The sequence below is a fragment of the Piliocolobus tephrosceles genome, chromosome 13 (assembly GCF_002776525.5).
Source record: "Piliocolobus tephrosceles isolate RC106 chromosome 13, ASM277652v3, whole genome shotgun sequence".
Taxonomy (NCBI): domain Eukaryota; kingdom Metazoa; phylum Chordata; class Mammalia; order Primates; family Cercopithecidae; genus Piliocolobus; species Piliocolobus tephrosceles.
In genome coordinates this window covers 48,144,672-48,169,224 of record NC_045446.1, presented here as the reverse complement: position 1 = coordinate 48,169,224, position 24,553 = coordinate 48,144,672, and the positions used below count along the sequence as shown (strand labels likewise).

Below are 24,553 nucleotides of genomic sequence, written 5' to 3'. Positions count from 1 at the left end.
AAGAAAAGGCAGAGTAAAAATGCCCATTAGGACAGCCACAAATTAAGGAGACTGCCTTCGAATTTAAAATGTGTCCAAATTCTCAATAAGCAGAAGGAATAAGATCCTGAATTATATTTCAAAATAAAGTTTTAAATATTTTTGGCTTAAAATATAATACAGAAACCACTCTCCTACATTGACTTACAAGAAGTAAATAATTTTTAGAATAGATGAGAGAGAATGCAAAATAACATTTAATTAACTAATGTCACTTTCATAAAGCAATAATCATCTTATTCAAAACTATTTGTCATACAGTTGTGTTGGCTTTGTAATTGGAATGATTTACAGTTTTGTCTTCCTTACTTTCACCCAAAACGCAATTGTCTATTGTTTCTTCTGCCCCACAAAAAAAAAAAATTCCATAAATTACAACATAAAGGCACCAAATAATACTTCACTGAATTTATCATAATATAGTATTATGAATATTTCATTTTGACAAGTGTTCGGTAATATTTTTAAGCAGTCAGCAAGCAGTCGAAACTCTGCTATCTTTTGTAACAGTTCACATGTCAAACTGGCAAAGTGCCCATATTGTAAGGCAGAAAAAAAAAAAATCTATTTAATGTCTGCCCCACAAGGCGACATGAGGTTTGATTGGCAGAAAGCAGAGAGTGGCTTTTGATCATGTGTCCTAACAAGCAGTTCCAGCTCCTGTCTTTTCAGCTGATGGGCTCCACATTACCCATTCAAACTGAAATGACAGACCACTGCACTACTCTCTGGCTCTAGTCACACGCAGTGGGAGCTATGCTGGAGACAGAGTCACTGATTAAATATATCACTTTTTCAAGACAAGCAGGTTGTCTGAATCAAAGTTGGACAGAATAGACTCAACATTATTAAAAGGGGATATAAAACTGGGATTGAGTGATGTTCAGCCAGTTTGCACAGCCTCAGGGATTCCCAGGCTGACAGGGGGAATAAGGAACAGCAGAACTCATAAAACAGGGTCAGAAATTAGCTGTGACACCTTGGCTATTTTCCCAACACTTTAGGACCACTGGGTTTCAAAATTCTGGAGTCTCTTTTTCACTTTTTAATTTTTTTTTTCTTTAAATGAATTCAGTAGAGGGAGAAAAACACATAAAAGCATGATTACTGCAGTTTGTCAATTATAGTCTTAAAGGGAATAAAATACTCGATGCAAACCCTTTGCATCTTATTTTAAAATACACTAATATACGTTCTTCTAACTGGGACCCTTATTTTAAAATTTTATTCCACTTATTGGTTTGGAATTATAGTGTAACTTTAAAATCCAGGAATATTAGTCATAGAAATTATACAGTTAAAAATTGTTTGTGTCCTGACAACCAGAGGGCTAGCCAAGTTCTAGTTATCATATATAACCATCCGATTTTCTTTGCTATAGAATGCATATTATTTAAACCTTTTGCTTAAAATATACTTAAAGACATAAATGTCTAAAATGTATGGAATTTTTCAATACAAACTTGTATTGTCTAAATTTATTCATTTTTTTAGATTCTGAATATAGCCTCTCATAATCTAGAACATATTATCAGCAACCTATGTGATGCAAATAAATAAAATATAAAGTTGTTTCCTGTTTGGAAAAGTAAAAATAAGTGCCCAAAGAAATAAAAAAGAAAACAACTATCTGGTCATAGAAACTAAAGAAATAATCTGAAACAAATAATTTGAAGCCAAAAGATACAATTGAATAAATGGTCCATTCCGATGTTACTCTAAAACAGTCCTTCCAAGAGATTTTAACTTCTTCTTAACTCTTATATAAAGAGTTAGGTTTACTTATTTCTTTTAGTAACATACTCCAGCTATTCCTTGGAACACTTATGTTCTTGTTATTAGTTTTGGCATCCCTGTAAATATTTAGTAGCAGCCTGCATATCAGATGTTTAAGATATGATTAAAAGATTAAATATTCCTACCAACATGAAGATAGAGTTTTACTATAGAAGAGTAAGGAATTAAGAGTAGTCCTGTAATAAGATACTGAACTAACAGAGGATGAAGAGATACAAGAATTGCATTTGCTGGAATAAGATGGTAAAATTACAAAGAAATGGTGGGTATTAAACCTCTGAAAATCAGCAATATTTTCTTTTATTGTGTTATTCATTTACTTAAATTACTTTAAGTTTCAAAGTTAATTTAACACTAGCTGGTATATATTGGTTAAAGAATGTATCATTTTTCAGATTAATCTTAATACAAACAGTATTTATGTTCCATATACCATAGAATATGTTGTCACTGATAAACAATTACATATTAATCAAATATGCATTCTATTTACACGAAATAAAGTTACATGTTCTCTAGCTTCTGCACTTCATGTCTTTAAAGATCTTTGAGGATTAAGAAAATGATGATAACAATATATTTTATCCCAAGTGATCACAGGCACAACCAAGCAACTATTTAGAAAGCTGGTTGTTTTCAAAAATGTAAGAAAATTAGCTTGATGAGGCTAATTTGACTCCTTATATGAGCCCAGATTTTTTATAAAAAACGGGGGAGGGGTGGGAATCTTTATTGTGAATTGCTTCCCAAAATCTGAAATACAGTAAAGTGGCATTTCATTGTTTTCCCTAAGAACTGGTTAATATTTAACATTCTTTTTTTAAAAAAAAAAATCACCACATGCCTTTTTATTTAAGACTGGAGGAAAGAGAATAGGAAATTGCTAAAATGAATAGTCAACTAGGATAGGTAAGAGGAGACAAAATCTGCGTATGTATTGCCAGTGTATTAGACTAAGTAAACCTGAAGCTCTCCAAAATATGTTTTTCCCTTTTTACATTCCAGGTATAAAAAACAACTGTGTATTACCCATGCTTTACCACACAGATCTTTTATATTCTACACCAGGAAAGGCCAAAGAAAGGGAGGACAAATCCACAAAACATTTTGCAACACCATAAAAAAGAATACTTTCTTTTAAAAAAAAATCCAAAATAATTAATTATTTTAGCCACTATATTATTGCTTACAGTAATACACAGCAATAACATTTACATTGATTGAATTCTGTTTCCTTAATGTGAAATTTGTTTGGGGTTAATTAGCACGGCTGAGGAATAAGCTTAATAATTTTATGTTGTTTACACTGGAGGCAGTTTTCCACGAGCACTGCTCAGGGAGGAAGTGACATCTTCTCATTTCAGACAAAACATGGAGGTGAGGGCAGCTGCTCACTGTGGAATGGAATTCGAGGCCCTTCCTCCTTCAGCAAGCTTCCCCAGTACTTGGGGTGTCTAATGGCCACAATAAATAGTTGTTCAAATTATTTCTCAGGCATGATAAGTTTCTAAACCAAATACTGAGCTGAGGAGGGATTAAAAAAAGGACTAATACAAATGGAGAAGGTCCATAATATTAGACATTTTTACTGTCCCTTCCTTAAGAAAAAGCAGCTCTAATTAGTTGTCTTCCTAAAATGCATACCTAGCATTTTTATTATGTATTATAACATTTTGCTCAGAGCTGACATTTTTATTCTGACAAGCACTGTCTGGAGAGCTCTCAATAAATAATACATTGACAATTTTCAGTAAATAAGCAGTGGACACAAATCGTTATCCTTACTTACAGCTGCCCCACTCTAATAGTGCTTTTACAAGTGAGGTGACTATTCAGTCTAATGCAATACTCTCAGTGCTGGAAAGACATTTTCATTCATTACCACGGTCACAAGCACTTAAAGCACTTTTAAGCCCTGTTGCAAAACAGCAGGAATGGCAGAGCAAGTGGGGCTAACGAAAACTAAAGTTCATCACCAGAGAAACCTGCGGCTGTTCACCTTAACAACTAGGAAATTCACTTCTACCTAGGCCACCTCAACACTTTAAGATCTACATGTCTAAGAAGAATACAGGGTTTTCTTTGGCCATTAAATGTTAAAGCCTGTGGGTTTTGTTTTTCACATTAAATTTGGTTCATCATCCAATAATATTTATTAAGCACCCTAGGATAAGATGAGGGATCACTCTATAACCTATGTGCTATACCTTTGATCAAAGCACAGAAACAATATCTGAATCCAGACTTATACATTTGAAACCACACAATACCTTTTCTTTTTTCCCTCATCAACTTTTCTTCCCTAACAATAGCCCCCAACACCATCACTCTAAACTAGTCACTAAGCCACTAAGGCAGTCCTGAATTTGATTCTTATTCACTAATTCACATCAATTTGAATATCTAGCAATGTGAGAAACAAACTTATATGAAATGAGACCTAAGACAGAAAGAAGAATAAAATGAATATCTTTTATGAATAATAAAAAGGTAATATCTATTACACCTTGACATATATAGCCTGTAGCTAGTACTTTCACCCTACTTCTTAATCAAACAAATTTACCCATTATTGAACACTTCTTAGACAATTAACTGATCATGAAGATGGCTAAAAATATGTTACCCAGTCAGAAGTCGATTTCATGCTATCATGTTATATGGCTTGGACTACATATTACAGAACAATATAGTAGAGAACTATACCATAGTTCTCAATTGTTGGTGTGCATCTGAAATACGTGGAGAGATTGCTAAAACACAGGTTCCTGGGCCCCATCCCAGAGTTTCTGATTTAGTAGATCGAGGATGAAACCCAAGAATTTGCACTTCTAACAAGCTCCCAGGTGATGCCAATGCTACTGACAGTTTGAGAAACACTGGGCTACAAAATTAATAGAGTTCATCTGAACAGATAAGATACACATGAGTCGTATTGGGGCTCAGTGTATAGTCACTTCCCTTATGTTATATGACTAGAATGATAGATTATGGAGTTTCCACATGTGGACCAAGTTTGATGCAACAATGTTCATTGTTGCAACCTGAAAGCAACAATGATAAATTGAAGTGAGTATCTAAGAAAAAAATTCAATCCATAAAATGACAAGAAAAGGAGCCAATATCCCTTCTAATACTTCTGTCTGCTAGATTTATTCCACCTTCATGGGATACTCAAACTCAGTATGTCTAAATGCAAACCTTTTCCCCAAACCTTCTCAACTCTATATTCACCATCCTAATAGCCTCACCATTAAATCTCTCAGCTAGATATCTCCCTAACCTCACACCCCACTCCTAATTAGCAACCTCAACTATATCTCAAATAGCTGATTCCTTCTCTCTTCTTCCCTTGCCATTGCCTTAGTTCAGACTCTGATTAGTACCTGCCTGGACCATTAAAATAGCCTGCTAACAGATTCCCCTGTATTTGCCCTTGCCTCTTTCCAACTGATAGTCAAAATGCCACCAAAGTTACTTTTCTAAAAAAAGTGTTCAATTATGTCAATTATCCTCTGACTTAAAAGTTCTCTACTGCTCCCCACTACCCATAGGATAAAATTCAATTTCTGTAATAACGGCTTCAACATATTTTTCAGTTGTGTCTCCTGTCCTAGTCACACCAAACTTCTTCACATTAATTAAATTCACAGGTTAATTCATACCATGCAACTGTACATGCTGTTCTCTCTACCTGGGATTCCATTATATCTCTTGTTCACTATGATGAGCTTATCAAAATATAGCATATAGCTCAAATGTCAATAAATCCCTACTTAGATCTAGAAGAATTTATGGTTTCCTCTTCTGTACTTACACAGCTTTTTTTTTTTTTTTTTTTTTTTTTGTTGTTGTTGTTGTTGTTGTTGAGACGGAGTCTTGTTCTATCACCCAGGCTGTAGTGCAGTGCACAATCTCAGATCACTGCAACCTTCACTTGCCGGGTTCACACGATTCTCCTGCAACAGCTGCCTGTGTAACTGGGATTACAGGCGTGTACCACCACACCCAGCTAATTTTTGTATATTTAGTAGGGACAGGGTTTTGCCATGTTGGCCAGGCTGGTCTCGTACTCCTGAACTCAAGTGATCCACCTGCCTCGGTCTCCCAAAGTGCTGGGATTACAGGCATGAGACACCACACCTGGCCACCCACAGCGCCCAGCCAACACAGCATTTTATAGCTTCTTCTACTATTGCACTTATGATAATTACTTTATTTACATGTGTTTCCTACTAAATTAGGAGCTACTAAAAAGCAATATTTATCTCTGTACATCTTCTTCTACCCTTTTCTCCACTTTTACCTCTCTCCAACCCAGGCCCACTACAATACTGCATGAAAAAGCTTAATAAACGATTATGGAATAAGCATATGTATTTGTGTATTTAAGTACGTATACATATGTTGTTATGCGTGTATATACGTATATTTTGTTTAGATGAAGAGGCATTCTCTAAAAATTAAAGCTATTCATCTCCTTTTAATCATAATATTATTTATCTCTCTGAAAACTTTTATAATAAATCAACAGTATTTTAGGTTAATGTATATTATATGCTAAGATCCATAGCAGGCATTTTGAAGATAGACTAAAGATATGGCACGTGTCCTCAAGAAAATTAAAATCATCTTGTGAGGCAAGATCAATAAATGTAAAATAACAAATACTTTTCGTCTATGTCAAAATCAGTTGAGCATATTTCTGTGGTTTTATCTGTGGATTCTCTAGTATATTCCATTGATAAACGTGACTATTTCTCTTCCAATATCACATTGCCTTGATTACTATAGCTGTATAGTATGCCTTAATACAGTATTGGGTAGAATAATTCCTAACAAATTTTTCTTCTTTCTGAAGATTGTCTTAGCTATTCTAGAATATGATCCTTTCTACACAAATTTTAGAATAAGTTTGTCTAGGTATATGAAAGTCTTGCTGGAATTTTGGAAGGAATTGCATCAAATACATAGACTATTTGGGGGAAAACTGACATTTTTCCCATGTTGAGTCTCCCAGTACACGAATACAATATGTCTGGTCATATTTTTAGGCCATTTTTCATTTTTGCAATCAGCATTTTGTAATTTTAGCATATAGTTCCTGTACATGTTGTTAAGTGCATACCTAAGCATATCACTTTATTTGGGGAAAATGTAAATAGTTTTGTGGGGGGTTTCTTTGTTTGTTTGTTGTTTGTTTGTTTGTTTGTTTGTTTTTGAGACAGAGTCTCGCTCCATCACTCAGGTTGGAGTAAAGTGGCGCGATCTCGGCTCACTGCAACATCCACCTCTCAGGTTCAAACATTCTCCTGCCTCAGCCTCTTGAGTAGCTGGGACTACAGGCACCCACCACCATGTCCCGTTAATTTTTGTATTTTTCGTAGAGATGGGATTTCACCATGTTGGCCAGGCTGGTCTCAAACTCGTGATCTCAGATGATCCACCTGCTTTGGTCTTCCAAAGTGCTGGGATTTCAGGTGTGAAACACTGTGCCTGGCCAAGTTTTGTGTTTTTAATTTCAGTTTTCATATTTTGCTGTGTTCTGAATTTTGTGTCTCCCCAAAATTTGTACACTGAAACTCAGTACCCAATGTGATAGTATTAAGAGGTGGTGGCCCTTGAGAAGTTATTAGATCATGAGGGCTCCACCCTCATGAATGGGATTGATGTCCTTATAAAAGAGACCTGAGGGAGTTTGTTTGTGCCTTCCACCGTGGGAGGACACAGCAACAAGGCACCATCTGTGAAGCAAAGAGCCCTTACCAGACACCGAATCTGTTGGTGCCTTGATCTTAGACTTCCCAGTCTCCAGAAAATATCAGAGAAGCTAGTGCCACACAGAAAGCAATAAATTTATGTTATTTATAAATTACTCAGTTTATGGTATTTTGTTACAGTAGCCTGAATGGACAAAGACATAGGTTCACTGCTATTGTATAGAAATGTGAATGATTTTTAAGTGTTGATCTTAGATCCTGTGACCTTGTTGATTCATTAGTTCTAAGGAGCTGTTTTTTTGTTTTGTTCTGTTTTTATTTTGTATTTACATTCCTTGGGATTTTCTATATAGATAATCACATGATTTGCAAAGCAATTCAATGGAGGAAGGTTAGCCTTTTCAACAGATGATGCCGCAGCAAATTAGACATCCATAGGCCAAAAGAAATGAGCCTTGACTTAAACCTCACACCTTATACAAAAATTAACTGAAAATGGATTATATACATATATGTAAAGTATAAACATATACATCTTTCAGAAAAAATAGGAGAAAATATTTAGAATCTAGGTCTAGGCAAAGTATTCTTAGGCTTGATGCCAATACTTGATCCATACAGTAAAAAATTCTTCAGTTGGACCTCATCAAAATTATAAACTTTCATCTGTGAAAGCCATGTAAAGAGGACAACAGACAAGCTAAAGACTGGGAGAAAATATTTGCAAACCATGTATCTATCATAGGACTAGTATTTAGAATAACAAAAACTTTCACAACAGCAAAAATAAAACAATCCAATTAGAAAATAGACCGAAAACATGAAAAGACATTTTACCTACAAGGACACATATATGGCAAACAAACATGTGAAATAATGTTCAACATCGTTAGCCATAGGATAAATGCTAATTAACCCTACAATAAGATATCAGTACACACTTATAAGAACAGTTAAAACAAAAGCGACAAAACCAAATGTTGACCAAGATGCAGAAACGCTGGATCGGTTATACATTGTGGGTGGGAATGTAAAATGATACAGCTACTCTGAAATATAGTGTGGCAGTTTCCTATAAAATCCAACATACAATATAGCCAACAATAGTACTCTTGGGTACTAATTCCAAATAAATGAAAACTCATGTTATGAAAGCCTGTACACAAATGTTCATAGCAAATTTATTTGTAATAGTAAAAAACTGGAATATGCACAGATGTCCTTCAACAAGTAAATAAACATGTGTGATTTATACATATGATGCATACCATGGAATACACTTAGCAAATTTTTAAGTATGAACTTCTTAAACTTTTGTTTTTATTGACACCCATTAATTGGATTGGATGAATCTCCAGGGAAGTAAGCTGAGATTATTTTAAGTAAATTCTAAAAAGCTACATACTATAGAATTCCATTTATGCAACATCTTTAAGATGGCAAAATGTTAGAAATAAAGAACATATTAGTAGTTGCCAGGGGTTTGGTATAGAAAGTGAGGGATGCTGGCATTGAAGCGAGGTAGGTATGGTTACAAAGAGCGACACAAGGGATTCTTATGATATTGAAACTGTTCAGTATTTTGACTGTTGTAGTGAATACATGAACCTAAATAGGTGATCTATAGGTGACAAAAATATATAGAACTTAATACACACCCCCCCACACAACTGGGTATACTAATGGAGTACAAATGGAGAAACAAGAGTAACATCAGTGGATTATTTCAATGTCAATAATCTGGTTGTGCTATTATACAACAGTTTTCGAAAATATTACCCCTGGGGGAAAGTGGGCAAAATGTACATAGAATCTCTCTGTATTATTTCCTATAGCTTCATGTAAATCTACAATTGTCTCAATAAAAATTTCAATTTAAAAAATAACAAAGAGCATAACTAGGGTTATAATTTATTGATAAATACAGTGGTATACAGGTTTGAGTATTAATAATTTTAGAGGAGGAGAAATTCACAAGTGCCAGTCAGTAGAAGATTACATATGATCTGGAATTCTGTACAGAGAAAAATGAATAAATGGAAAATTGAGATAAATAGAGAGAAGACAAAGTTATTCGGGATAGGGGGATAATGACTAAGCTTGAAGTATGTTGGACTAAATAATCAACTTCAGCACTGTGCTGACTCAACAGGTAAAAGGCTTGTCCTGAGATACATCCTCAGATTTCTTTTCTTTTTTTCCTGAGACAGAGTCTCACTCTCTCACCAGGCTACAGTGCAGTGGCACCATATTGGTTCACTGCAGCCTCTGCCTCCCGGGTTCAAGCAATTCTCCTGCCTCAGCCTCCTGACCAGCTGAGACTACAGGTGCATGCCAACACACTCAGCTAATTTTTGTATTTTTAGTAGAGACGGGGTTTCACCATGTTGGCCAGGATGGTCTGGTTCTCCTGACCTTGTGATCCATCCGCCTCAGCCTCCCAAAGTGCTGGGATTACAGGCATGAGACACCACGCTCAGTCTACATCCTCAAATTTCTTAATCACAATGCTCACTAGAGAAAGATTACAAAAGAAATCCAGGAACCAAGTTATAATTATGTGCAGTGCATCTAATATTAACTAAGGAATGTCCAAGTTATATGTTTGTGCAAGTGCAAAGGTCCTAAGTCATGTTTAAGGAGGAGGGGAGGAGTCCATGGCAGAGAAAAGAGTAAAGTAATATAAAATGGGGGTTGAAAGCCAGAGTAATATGTTAGGATTGTAAGCAACAAATTTTACTCTAGGCATAATAGAAATTGATATCATTAGCCAGATACCAATGCTCCAATGCCAATAAAATGCCTACATATTGGGGGAACCCACCCCCGATAGTTAACATGGGTTCTTTCTATCTCCCTGAGCATCCGCAGGTCTGAGAAATAAAGGGAAAGAGTACAAAAGAGAGAAACGTTAAAGCTGGGTGTACAGGGGAGACATCACATGTCAGCAGGTGCCATGATGCTCCCTTAGCCATAAAACCAGCAAGTTTTTATTAGCGATTTTTAAAAGAGGAGGGAGTGTACGAATAGGGTGTGGGTCACAGAGATCACATGCTTCACAAGGTAATAAAATATCACAAAGCAAATGGAGGCAGAGCGAGATCACAGGACCACAGGACGGGGTGAAATTAAAATTGCTATGACGTTTCGGGCATGCATTGTCATTGATAACATCTCATCAGGAGACAGAGTTTGAGAGCAGACAACCGGTCTGACCAAAATTTATTAGGCGGGAATTTCCTCATCCTAATAAGCCTGGGAGCACCACAGGAGACCGGGGCTTATTTCATCTCTTTGTCTTCGACCATAAAAGACAGCTGCCCCTAAAGCAGCCATTTTAGAGGCCTACCCTCAGGGTTGCATTCTCTTTCTCAGGGATGTTCCTTGCTGAGGAAAAGAATTCAGCGATATTTCTCCTATTTGCTTTTGAAAGAAGAGAAATATGGCTCTGTTCCACCCAGCTCACTGGCAGTTAGAGTTTAAGGTTATCTCCCTTGTTCCCTGAACATCGCTGTTATCCTGTTCTTTTTTCAAGGTGCCCAGATTTCATATTGTTCAAGCACACACGCTCTACAAACAATTTGTGCAGTTAACACAATCATCACAGGGTCCTGAGGCGACATACATACTCCTTAGCTTATAAAGATGACAGGATTAAGCGATTAAAGTAAAGACAGGCATAGGAAATCACAAGGGTATTGATTGCGGAAGTGGTAAGTGTCCATGAAATCTTCACAATTTATGTCCAGAGATTGCAGTAAAGACAGGCATAAGAAATTATAAATGTATTAATTTGGGGAACTAATAAATGTCCATGAAATCTTCACAATTTATGTTCTTCTGCCATGGCTTCAGCTGGTTACTCCATTTGGGGTCCCTGACTTCCCACAACAAAAAAACACCAAGAAGAAGCAAAAGGGGCATAATTCTAAATGACTAAAGTTAAATACTGAAGTTCCTGATTTACCTAGAAGTGAGACCAGACTTTCCGCTATTAATCAGGGACAAGTCTTAAGAGTTAAATTAAAACCATGGAATAATTTTTAGGACTTTGCACATTGGGCACATAAGACAGTTTCCTGTCTAGCTCTTCTACCTGAAAACAAAGGGAAACAGTTCCAAAACCTGTGGCTTATGCTTTAATTCTTAAATTTTCCATCTTCTCCCTGTCCATAACATAAGCAAAATGTACAAAATAAGAGATATTTCTGGGGGATCAGCTAGAAAGCTCCAGTTAAGCCAGTAAGGGCTTTTTGGAGTGAAATGGAATCCTCGTGCACACAGTTTGTTAGCCACTCTTTAAAAACTGCCCTTTGACTATAGGTTACTGTCATTCAAAAAGTACATATTAGCATAATAATTCTGCTGCTGTTTTTGCCACTGTAATGGTGCTGTTGCAAATAATTCAATATTTTGTCATATTTTCACAGTTGTTCTTCATTATACCTTCATCAATTTTTTTCTAGCCATCTATTTGTATTTACTCATTTTCAATTCATTATGTGAGAGCAATTAGGGGCATCCACAGTCCTCTAATTTCTGCACTCCCAATGCTAGCAGATGACCTATATTCTATTACTTCATTGTGAGAGTATTTGTCCGTCCTCTCAGTTCTAGGCACAGCTACTCAGTTATACTTAAACTCAGGACATCAACTAAGAAAGCTGATAGACCTACGTAGGTCTTTAAGACCTACGTAGGTCTTAAAACTAAGACCTACAATAGGTCTGAGCACCACACATATTCAGCATTAAGCCATAGCCTTGAAGTCATGGCTTTGTCCATAATCATTGGACAATGACTGTTTCAGATATCAAAATTGGATAGAAGCTTTTATCTCTATCTTTATAAAAATTCTAACATCAGAAAGAAGAAATTGGAAATAGAAAAGGACAGTTTCAGGCATAATGAAAAAAATGAATCATGAGATTTGTTCAGTTTGAACTGAAAATAGTTTAAAAGAGAAAAGTAATGCTAGTAAACTCTAAAATTCAGATACAAACTGTAAAAGAAAATCAAAATGGCATAGAATTTTACAAACTGTCCTTTAATGCTTATCTAGACCAACATCCTCATTTTATAAATTAAGAAATTAGTGCTTAGATCAATTAATTAATCATTAGACACAACCTAGTAAGTTAAAAAGAATTAGGATAAGAATGCACATCAATCCCAAGCCAATATCTGTAAGGATTCTCAAGTAAAACATTCTGAGAGAGAGGTGAAGATTTCCAGCTAATGTCGACTGTTTGGCATGTGCATCAGAAGAGAGGTGCAAGAATCTTATTGTTTGCACTAGCAGAAAACTGGAAAAAGTCCAAGTGTCCAGAAACAATAAACAGGAGAATATACTGCTATATAGCATAGCATGGAATAGTATATGGAAGATTACACAAAAGAGAAAATGAATGAAAGTTCACACAAAAAAATTGATGTTAGAATACAAAAATAAGAAGCAAGTCACAAGAGGTTACAGTATGACATCATTTTTATGAAGTTTGAAAACAAGGCTAAACAATAATTAATTAACGACCTATTCAAAACTATTTTAAAACAAAAAAGGCAGATAATGATTAACTTTGTTAAATTTGTAAACTGGCAAAAATGTAGATAAAAAAACAAATATTGGACAGGTGAAGAAAACATAAGTAGATTCAATAGTATTAGTAATTTTTATTAAGTTGGATGCTGAGTTCACAAGTGTTTGTTTTACTTTTACAGTTTATAATATACATACCAAATATTACATAATAAATAAATGTTTACATTTACTCCTTCCTTTTCTATTCATTTATTTCTTTTGATATTGCATATATATTGTATAAGAAGAAAGAATACAGATCCCAAAACTGTCCCCTATTATTTCCTGAGACTCCCAGAATAAATTCTGAAGAAATCAGTCTAATGAATTTTCAATAGAAAAATGCAAAATGCTAATGATCCACTCAAACTCCATAAGTTCAAAATCATATAAGACTATAACTTATTTCATAAAACGATCAGAAATCTGCATCCTCTTTCTAAACCACAAAATGCCAGGAGAGCACCTTCTAGCTTCACAGTTCAATAACAGGAAAAATCAGAAACAACTGCCTGCATCTGTTCCCCACATTCTTAGAGAAAGAACCTTCAAAATAAATTTTTAAATCTGAGGAGATAGAAATGAGCAAGAAATCTGAAGCATATTTTCAAGGCAGAGACACACAAACTGAAGTTAAGAAAAAGATTCGGCCAAATAATATATTACCCAAACTGTAAATGGAGGTTGCAAAACATATAGTAAATAGAAATAACGAAGAGTTGCCCAGAAGGTCTGGGGTTCACAGAATTCTGGCTCATTTTAAGTTTTTTAAGGTAATACGAGACGAAGACCAGTTTCCAAAAAAATTAGAATGCAAATATACTTAACACGAAAATATCCTATACATAATTCTTTTCATAATTCAAAAACCAATCGTTCTAGCTCCTCAATATAATCCCTAAATATCATTGTACAAAACTTTCAGAAAATATTGGTTTATTTAAACTATCTGGTACTAGGTAAGTATTTACTATGAATATGATACAAAATTTTTAAAACAGGAGCAAGGACACAAATATCATTGGGAGGACAGATTTTATAGAGAAGAAAAAAGGAATTTAAATGAAGTTGTATCAGCATTCTTCTGAATGCCCAATTGCTTCTTCACCAAAAGTATGAGTGGTCTTGGGAAATTTCAGCATTTAAATGACTTGAAACTTCCAATTTATTTGAAATAACAATTGTGGGTATTTTAACGAATATTTAAAGCGTTTCTTATGCAAAAATCCAAAACCTTTCCAAATTTTCCTTTTAACGAGAAACATAAAACAAGGCTTACATCTGGGATATTATAAGTGCTTCACCAATGTAACTTTCAATCAGAATAGTGGTAAAAAACCTAACATCCACAAATTTTGCCTTAAAAATTATTGTGATGCTCTCACAGAGTGTGAATGTTAAGTAAAAAAAAACATGGGCTTTTAATAGATTTTTTACTTTAACAGAAACACATTGCTCTTAACTGGCTACTATCTAAAAACCTCATCCGAGGCTTTACCAACCTCTCTCACTGACACCATCACATTCCACATATTTTTCAGAAGGCAAGATTGGCTTTCAGTGGGGAAACTTTAGTATCAGCTTTTCCAAGTAGCCTGAAAAGAGAGTTAAACTGAATTGCTCTTCCAGAACACAAGAACATCACTGCTGCCAAATGCTAAATCCCTTAACACCATAGGACATTTCCTATGATTCTGTCTGTGGTACAGAATGAGATTCCTAGAATATTTTTCTTTTTTAAAAGTTTCTTCAAATAATAACAGCAATAGTAGTCATAATAGCAATACTAGTAATAGTTATAATTATAGAAGCTATATATTGTATATATTAATATGTCAAATCCTCACAATAACCTTGCAAGGCAGGTATCATTCATACAGATTTACAGATGAGAGAACTGAAGCACAAAAGGATTAATTTGTCCAAAGTCACACAACCAGGAAATAATGCTGGTTACATTTATTGAGCACATACTTTGAGCTGGCAATGTTCTAAAAGCTTTAGTTGCCTTAACTAATTATTCATCTTCATGAAAACCTTGATCCTCATAATAACACTATAAAGATATCCATTTTTTGGTTGAGAAATTAAAGCAGACAGATCAAGTAACATGTTCTATGTCATCCATCTAGTAAATGCTGAACTGAAATTCAAACACAGCAACCTAGCTCCAGAGTCTACACTCAGTAGGCTATACTGTTCTCTCTAAATATTAAAACTTAGATTCAAACTTGGATCTAGCTCAAAGACATGACTTTCAAAAATGAATTTCCTCATTGTTTGAACTATACCATACATCTCTTTTAGTACAGCAAAGGCTATCAGAGGAGCAAAACACAGCTTATGAGCAAACCAAATATATTTCAGTGAAAATATATGTAGAAACACAAATGATTGTTTAGAGATGTGAACAATGATAATATCCATCAGATATACACATAAACACATGCTCATTCTTGTGCTGGGGAACAGCTGTGTAATCCATTGGAAAGCCTGTCCCACCAGGAATTCAAAGCTCAAATGCTGCTGTCCCTTCTTACATGAACAGTAAAATGAATCCACATACTTTTATTACCATGATAGCAGAAAGCAAACAATTCCACTGGGCAAATACTCTAATTTCTGACCAATGTATGTCCTATGGAATTGCATTAAAGCCTGTACACTTTCCATTACATTTATGGTTCTATCAAAGAGAGTTCATTTATTCTAATATTTCTACCTAATACAAGCTTTGTTACTCTCTCCTAATCACAATAATTATTACCTAAAGAATAAGTTTTTAAAAAGAGCCAAAGAGTCAGGAATTTAGTTTTATTTTGTCAGACAATTGAGAGTTTTAACATTGTTTCCCTTTTCCTGAAGTCTCACATGACTCCAGAAACTGACTTAAACCATTGCCCTTGGCCTAGGATCATATACTTAGTAGTATGATACACAAGACATGATAGTGGCTGAAGCACTATTATTAAAGAGAGATTAAAACAGCTGTACATTATGCTGAAGCACTCACTCTTCCCTTTACAAACAGACGGTCCTGGATTACAAGCAGCACTTGACCATTTAAATCACGACAACAACCAGATTTAACCAGCTGGGCCATATTCTCCTAGGCAGTGCCTGTTGACCTCCTCAGTCACAGCTGCTCAAATGAAATTCTCATTAGACAACTTATTTTCAGAAGCCAAAGGACTCTCTGATTAAATATATGTATTTAGATATAGAAGTCCTTTTTAAAGTATTCATTTTCTGACAACTGTCGCTTATGTTAGAGCCCAGCTATATTGGCAACAAGACGGGTGATACAAGGATAACTAAAATTCATCATTTTATTATAGCTGAAGAATTTTAGCCTTGGAAGTATTTTAACCTGAATCTATTAATCAAAGCCTTCCTGTACACTCTACCCACCAATATAAACAGTGTTTTAAAAGGTGGTTTCTGACATTCAATCGTTCAATCCATCTATGGATCTGTCTACCTACCTACATACCAATTTACCTATCTAAAATACTAAGTCAAAGTTAAATTTACAAAAGACAGAAACTTTGCCTATCTTCCCATAAGTCTCAGTTTAAGAGGGGGCACTTCTGATGTAGCACCTTTTTTCAACAGTGTTTGACAATCTAGTCAAATCACTGCTCAGGAGAGGGCACTTCTTGAAGGAATAGCAGATTAAACAATGGACAATTTGGTTGATCAAAGCATCTGCCTGGAGAGTTTTTGTTTCATCATGCAAACTTAGTTTTTAAAAGGACCATAATAAACTTTTTACAGATCAGTTCTTGTAGATGAGGGCAAATGAGGGAGAGGTATTTAGTCTGATAAAGAGTAAAAATATTCTCCAGAACAAGAATAATGTAAGAAAGGTTATCATTTATTATGTCAATCACAAAGGCTTGTCTCTCAGCTAATCATGAAGTATGGTCCTCAAACCATGGAGTAGATGTGAGGGAGAGGTGGGTAACTCATTTGAAAGCTTTTAGGTGTCCAATGAGATAATTAGGTCCCAAATGAGGAGATGGACCTGGAACTTTAAAGGATTAATGTCAGGCAAATATTGGTGGAGCTGTTATACCTCCTTAGATGTAGAATATAATTATTTGAGAATCAGAAATGTATCCTAAACTTTTTAATGACTCTTTCTATAATTATTTCTGTTCTCCCATTATGCTATTCTATACTATCCTCCAAGTAGATAATCAAAATTAGGATTCAAGCTCAAGATACCAAACTCAGAATAAAAAAATTCTCATTGCTCCCATGTCCAAAACATGTTCCTCCACTTTTTTTTAATTGTATTACTACATTCCTATTTGCCCCGAGTTTAAAAACTCTGAGCACTCTTTGAACCATTCTTCTGTCTTGGTCTCTACACTTAAACATTAACTCTTAACAATTATATCTCCTAATATCTTTTCCATATGCATCCCCCTTCCTTCCTCTCACTTCTGCTACCTTCGTTCAGCAGACCCTCATTATCTCTAGCTTGAAACAATTTCCTTAATGTCTCTCCCTGCTCCCATTCATCCTAAACAGTGGAGCCAGATTAACTTTCCGGAAAGAAAGCTCTAATCCATCACCTTATTATGCTAAAAAACAGTCAGTGGTTCCTCCATTGCCTTCAGTGTAAAGTTCAAACTCCTTAGGCAAGAGTCAAAGGGCCTCCATGATCTGAACACAACCTACTTTTTCAGTCTTATATCCCATATGCATCTTCTTTTTAAATTTAGAACCTGAACTGTTGGCCATTTTAAAGTTCTCTACCTATTCTTTCTGCCGGAAATGTTTCTCCTCTCAATTTCTGTCTATAAATCCTTTCATTCTCCAAGACCAACTAAGACCTATTTCCCTGTAGAAGTTTCCAATGGCTTCCAAGGCAGAAGTAATTTTTCTATCTAGTAAATTCCCATAATATTTTATCTATATAGCTCTATGGAATTTATTATATATTAGACACTGAATTAGAGTTCATTTTTATATGCCTTATATCTCTTACTAGAATATGAATTATTAAAAGTTAGAGACCATTGTTTTATTCATTATGGGTGTACCATATCATCAAGCATAGGGATTCTTAACTCGTGGTCCACAAACTCCAGCAGACAGATAGAATTCAAGGGGTCTCTAAACTTTTATGGAAAAATTATTTTTCACTAGCCTGTATTGAAAATTTACATTTCCTTAAATTGTGGATGCAAGTAACAAACTGTACTATATTTGTGGTTCCTATGACATTGTCACCAATTAGTATCACAACTGATATTTTTATATCACATTATACTTGGAGATATCTCAAAATATCTTTTACACTTATCACTACTTCAAAATTATTATACTGTTAGGTCCTCTATAAGATCTTGCTTTTTTTTTTTTAATACATTAGTAGAATAGCATATTCTACCATATCACAAATGTTTTCCATTATTTACTGTTTTTTGTTTTTTGGTTGTTTTTGTTTTTGTTTTTGTTTTTGAGACAGAGTGTCGCTCTGTCACCCAGGCTGGAGTGCAGTGGCATGATCTCAGCTCACTGCAGCCTCCATCTCCTGGGTTCAAGCGATTCTTCTGCCTCAGCCTCCCTAGTAGCTGGGACTACAGGCACGAGCCACCACATCCGGCTAATTTTTGTATTTTTAGTAGAGATGAGGTTTCACCATGTTGGCCAGGATGGTCTTGATCTCCTGATCTCATGATCTGCCCACTGCCTCGACCTCCCAAAATGCTGGGATTACAGGCATGAGCCACTGTGCCTGGCCTATTTACTCTTTTAATATGATTCATTTTCTCTGTAATCTGTTTATTCTACCTTATGCATTTAAAATAATTTTTAAAAAAGATCTGTAGGCTTCACTAGACTATCAAAGGGACTCACAGAAAGAAAAATTAAGAATCCTTGAGTTTTAATAAGATGCATTTCAAAGAAGAAGAATATGTAGAAAAATAATCACAATACTATGTAGTCCTTGGAAAGTGCTGTAAAAAAAGGTATACCATAAACTGTGGAATACTTTATAAGAATGTTCATAAAAATTCATAGTCTTGGCATTGGAGAAAACATCAAACTTCTGTCCTCTACAACACCTCTATTAAAATGACAATACAGATTGCTGCATATCTCTAAGATAGATAAGTTACTATGTTCCAAAGGAGAATACCCCATATAGATAGATAGGTACAACTGTTAGCTAGTTGGTCTTATTAACCATAATCAGGTTCCTCATAACTTCTTGTCACTGATCTGTATTTTATCCCCAGGAAGCTAGACAGTATAAACCCAATCCCTACTCCATGTGACTTTAATCTTTAAAGACACCATCATATCATCCTTGATTTTGTTTTCTCTGAGGTTAGTATTAATAATTCCTTCAACCATCCTTCTTATTATATAATTTCATCTCTGTGATTATACCAGTTGTTCTCTGAGAATATCCCAATGCCTCTGAGTTCCTCTTAAAGTGTGGTAATTTTGAACTCAACACAATACTTCAGAAACATGCTATTGAGCAGGCAGTTTTTATTGGGACTACCACTTCTTGAATGCATCATACTGTACTTCTAGTGATACTGACTGAAATAGCACTGGCAATTTTTTGGCAATCTTCACTATGCTGACCCCATTGCATTTTCTGTGACTTTAAAACTCATAGGTTTTTTGTTTGTTTGTTTTTTGTTTTTTTTTTTATCATTCATCTTGCTATTTGAATTTTCTTCAGTAATTACTTGTGCAGCTGGAATTTGGGTCACAACTTCTGAACTTGATAATAAGATCTATTAAATTTTATCTTGGTAGGTTATTTTTAAGTTCATAGTTTCACTTTGTCAAAACGTTTTAAGCTTTGTTTCTTTAATGCATTATATTCACTGTTCCAGATTTGTGAGATTGGCAAATTTGATGAGCATGTTTTTGGTCATTTCATATCTGCATTTAATATATTTATATTACTTACATTAATACATACTAAAGATGCCTGAATTTCTGATGTCTAAAACATACATATTGCAAAAAAAAGATCTGTAGAGTATGAAACATTCATTACTAGTAGAAATACAGTAATAAATGACTCTTAAAGGACTACTGTCTCATTTTGTAAGTGTCTCTCTTGTACAAAATCAACTGTAACACATGGTAATAAAGAGGACAAATAGAAAATTAACCATTACTTGCAAGGAAAAAATGATTTAAAATTCCCTAGTAGTTCAGGAAAAAAAATCATCACCAATGTCTTTATTTTTACATTAAAGAGTCCACCAAAGTATTTTGAAAACCACTTACTTATAGAACTAAAACCATCTTTTGGTGGATTACAATTAAAAGTAATCTAGTGATCTTACTTATTCAGTAGATAATTATCTGGCAATCCCCATTATTCAGAACAAGAATGTGGAAAAAAAAGTCTCAGAAGCCAAAAGTGTCAGCATGTAGTTTGTGCACTAAAGATCATATGTATTTCCCAGAATCTCTCAGCAACACCTCCAGAACCTACTTGTTCATATTTCAAATACAGTCCAGAATGTCCTGATTATCTAATTTTATAATCTATAAGTAAATAGGAGAAAATTAGAAATTATTTACAGCTAAGCAAGAAATAATAGCCTGCAACCTGATATTGAAGGAGAAACCAACACACACACCCAAAAAATATACATATACATAAAAGATATATATATCAAGCAGACATAAGAACTCTTAAGTTTCATAATTGAAAAGAAAAATAGCTGTAAAATCAAAGTACCAATAATCTCAATGATCACTAGGGGCATTATTATAGTACAGTAAAATAATTGACATTTATAATATATCAGTTATGTATATTATATATAATATAATACAAGTCAAATTTATAAAGTTTATAGTTAATATTTATATAGTTTATAGTTAAAGACATATTCATTTATTATTATTAATCCTCAAAATGTTTAAGTTGCAAAGTCAGTAACCAAATTTTAAATTGTGTGGCTCGAGTACATTGAAGAATTTATCCAGGGTCACATAATTGTTTGAAGGATACTGAAGTTCCTAGTCTACTGTATTATGACTCTAGATAATCAAAAAAAAAAAAAAAAAAACAAAAAAACACTTTGTGTCATATTACCTGATTAGTAAAACAGGGAAGCATGCAATATATTTTAGAAAGACTTCTACAAAAATTAATTGGAATCTTTTAAGTTTTTGAGCCCTCAAAGGAATAAAATTAAGTTACATGAAAAATTCCCTAATATCAAATCCCAATTTGTCTATAGTATCACAAAAGTATCAAGTTAACTTGCAATGCTAGTAATAAATCCAGAGCTATTAATTACTCTACATTTTAAGGCCTAAAATCGGTACATAAAAACTGAAAGTGCAACATAGTATAATCATCACTTAGACTTGATTTACTTTGTTTAAAAATATTATTGGAGAGTCTTCCTTCATTTCTGTTTTCTACCATGTACCTGAACCTGAGTGAACTCTTGTACAGCATAGAGAAGGTAGACGTGGGATGTTGCAAGATATGTCATGTATCAAAAAAGTCACTCATATACTTTCAGTTTTAACAATATTTGAAGCCCTCTAATCTGTATTCTACAATGTTAGGAGATAAAATAATATATTTATAAAAATGAAGAGAAATCTTTTTAATTTTGTCTTTTAAACAGTTGACATTTTTATAAAGAAATACTATTCACCACAAGGAAATAGGGGAGAAAAAATGAAAAATAAAGTTGCAGCTAGGAAAAATCCCTTATTACGTTTTTCCAGAGTAGGATTATGGTCAGTTTAAAATCTTAATTTGTTATCTTAAGAACCAAACAAAATGCACAAAGTTTTAGAAAAACGGAGCTATCTGTTTAACACTCCTAATGGATCACAATCTGCCATTACCATGGTAACCTCTGAATAACTTTTTCCTACCTAGTGCCAATTATGCACTTCTCTGGCCCTTGAAATCCCCCCTTTTTTTTTTTTTTTTTTTTTTTTTAAAGGCCTGGAATCTTTAAAAGAAAAAGAAAAAAAAAAAGAACCCAACAGTGAAGTCCACACATACCCTCTTGTTCGGTCCGAGTCATTTCCTCAAGCTTCTTCTGTTTCAGTGTGTCCACCACATCGGCAAGACTCCCTTTGCGGCGTTCTGGGGTGCCAAAAGTAACACTGGTCATTATCTCGCGGTCCCGACTCCCTTCGTCAGGCTTATGTGGTGAGGTAGAGGTATTTCGGAAGGAATATAGGGAACATAACTTATTATTCTCTGATTCCTAGAAAAATAAAATAAAATAAAACCATTAGAATATACATTTCTTTGCAAGCTACTGGAGAAAAAAAATCCCAAACTCAGGACAGCATATGATGCTTAGTAGGACAAATAAAATATACTAATTAAAATAAGATATAAGTAATTTAGTAGGACAAATAAAAAGTACAATTCTGATTAAACAATACTGGTTAAACAAAGCATTAAAGAAACAATTGTCAAAGGAACTAACGTGAAGTTGCAAGATTAAAACTGTTGGATTTTTTAAATATAAAGCAGTTTAAGTGCTTCAAAAACAAACCTTTAAACCCCTTACTCATTTACACCTTTCATTTAAATTAGTTAAGATTCAATGACTAATTATTAGGCTTGGTAAAGTTTTTCTTTTAATTGGACGCTTTTATTAGCAACACTCTTGCCATAATATAAAAAGAAGCACATCATAAAAAACACTGTCCTTTAGTTTAGAACCAGCAGAAAAGTTAGCTTCAGTAGCCAATGTTCATTGTTCACCAGAAAATATATAAATGATCTAAATCAGTGCCAGAAAGTTAGCCAACCTGAATATTTTTGTGTGCTGGGGTTTGGAGAAAACTGTTTTGTTTTGGTTTTTCTAGCTATACAGCTGTCCAAAGTTACAGAAGTCTCTTTCTATTCCTTACCCTTACCACTGATACTTCAGCACATTTTTCATGTGGCATTTTAAAAAAGTCTTTTTTTATTTTATTTTACAAAGGGACAAGTTTATCCTCAGGTGAGAAGTATTTTTTTAAAAAATAGGACAGGGTTATTACAGAAATATGTGTGCAGGAATTATCTCATAGTATAGAGAAGTTAGCTAACTGCGAAGAGGGTTAGGTGGATCAGCTGAAAAGGAAAAAGCAAATCGTAGGTGGAAAACAAACATCTAAAAGTTCATGGAAATAAAATATTTTTATATTTCTTTAAATTGGAACTGAGGGTTGGAAACAGCTATTATTTTGCCGTAGCCCTTCAGCAGCCTTGCATTCACCTTTTATCTGTTTGCACAAGGGTATTCTCTCTCCCTATATTTATATTTTTAAAAATGTGTGTAAAGTAAATCAGCCAGTCTTCGTGATCACCATCAGACTCCTGAAAATCCTAATTGTTCCTCTATCTCTTTCCTTCACTAGGAAGCCCAGTAAGAGTCAAGAGCGTAAGGACAAGCATGAGGCAAAAGTTACATAGTTAATAACTAATGGGGAAAGGAGAGAAAAGGAAAATGATATCTACAGCAGTAAATTTCTACATATATTAAAAGACATAATAATTGTACTCAACAAATGCTAGGTATTTCAGATTATTGTCATTGTATATAAGGTGGGAAAAAATGGATTTTCAGGGTTATTGAAAGCACATAATGAGATAATATTTGTAAGGTACCAAGGCATAGTGCTGGGCTCACAATATTGAGGTGGTGTTTAATAACTGGTAGGTACTATTTCCTGAAGGAAGGAACAGATTTAGGAATGGGACCAAAGAGATTTTTCTTCCTTCTGAACCTGAGGAATTGTGAACTAAAAAATGTTTATGAGTCTCAAACTAAGATACATCTTGTGAAACCTGGGAATATATTAAAAACAATTGAACTGTATACATTAAATGGGTAAATTATATGGTATATTTATTTTATCTCAATAAAGCTGAATCTTTTGATTAAGAGCTAAATCTCAATTTTTTCTGCATACCCATTGCTAGTACAATGCCCAGAATAGAGCTGCTCAATATATTTATGCTGAAATAAACGGAAAAGGATAAAATAAATGGGGCAGGGCAGGGAAGAGAGTTCCTCTTTACCTTTCTTCTAGATCCCTTCCTTCCTCCAGGAAAGATGTTTTATCTCACTTAATGTTTACAAGAATTCTGTGAAGTGATTCAGAGGAACCCCTTCTTTTAGATGCCAGTCATGGCTAGTATGTGGCTCCTTGGAACGGCCAGTTCATTCTCCACTTGTGTGAATGAAAATGCAGAGATATATTTGTCAAAGCCATTTAAACCTCTTAATAAAGTCCATATTAGACATCTGACCAAGGCTTTTATGAATTAATAATCACCATTTGATCAATCATACTTCAGTTGCTTTCATTTCAAATGCCAATTATTGTCACATTATAGCCAAACACACACACACACACACACACACACACACACACACACACA

The 24,553-nt window shown here is 34.4% G+C and overlaps 1 protein-coding gene across 21 annotated transcripts in view; it reads right to left on the bottom strand.

The window, feature by feature from the left end:
• Positions 1-24,553, bottom strand: part of SOX6 (SRY-box transcription factor 6) — a 705,024-nt gene that overhangs the window by 458,344 nt on the left and 222,127 nt on the right. For all 21 annotated transcript variants that reach the window (XM_031933892.1, XM_031933891.1, XM_031933893.1 and 18 more), the window contains one exon: positions 22,169-22,376. In XM_031933892.1, coding sequence (XP_031789752.1) covers positions 22,169-22,376 — 208 coding nt within the window. The remainder of the gene's footprint in view (positions 1-22,168; positions 22,377-24,553) is intronic.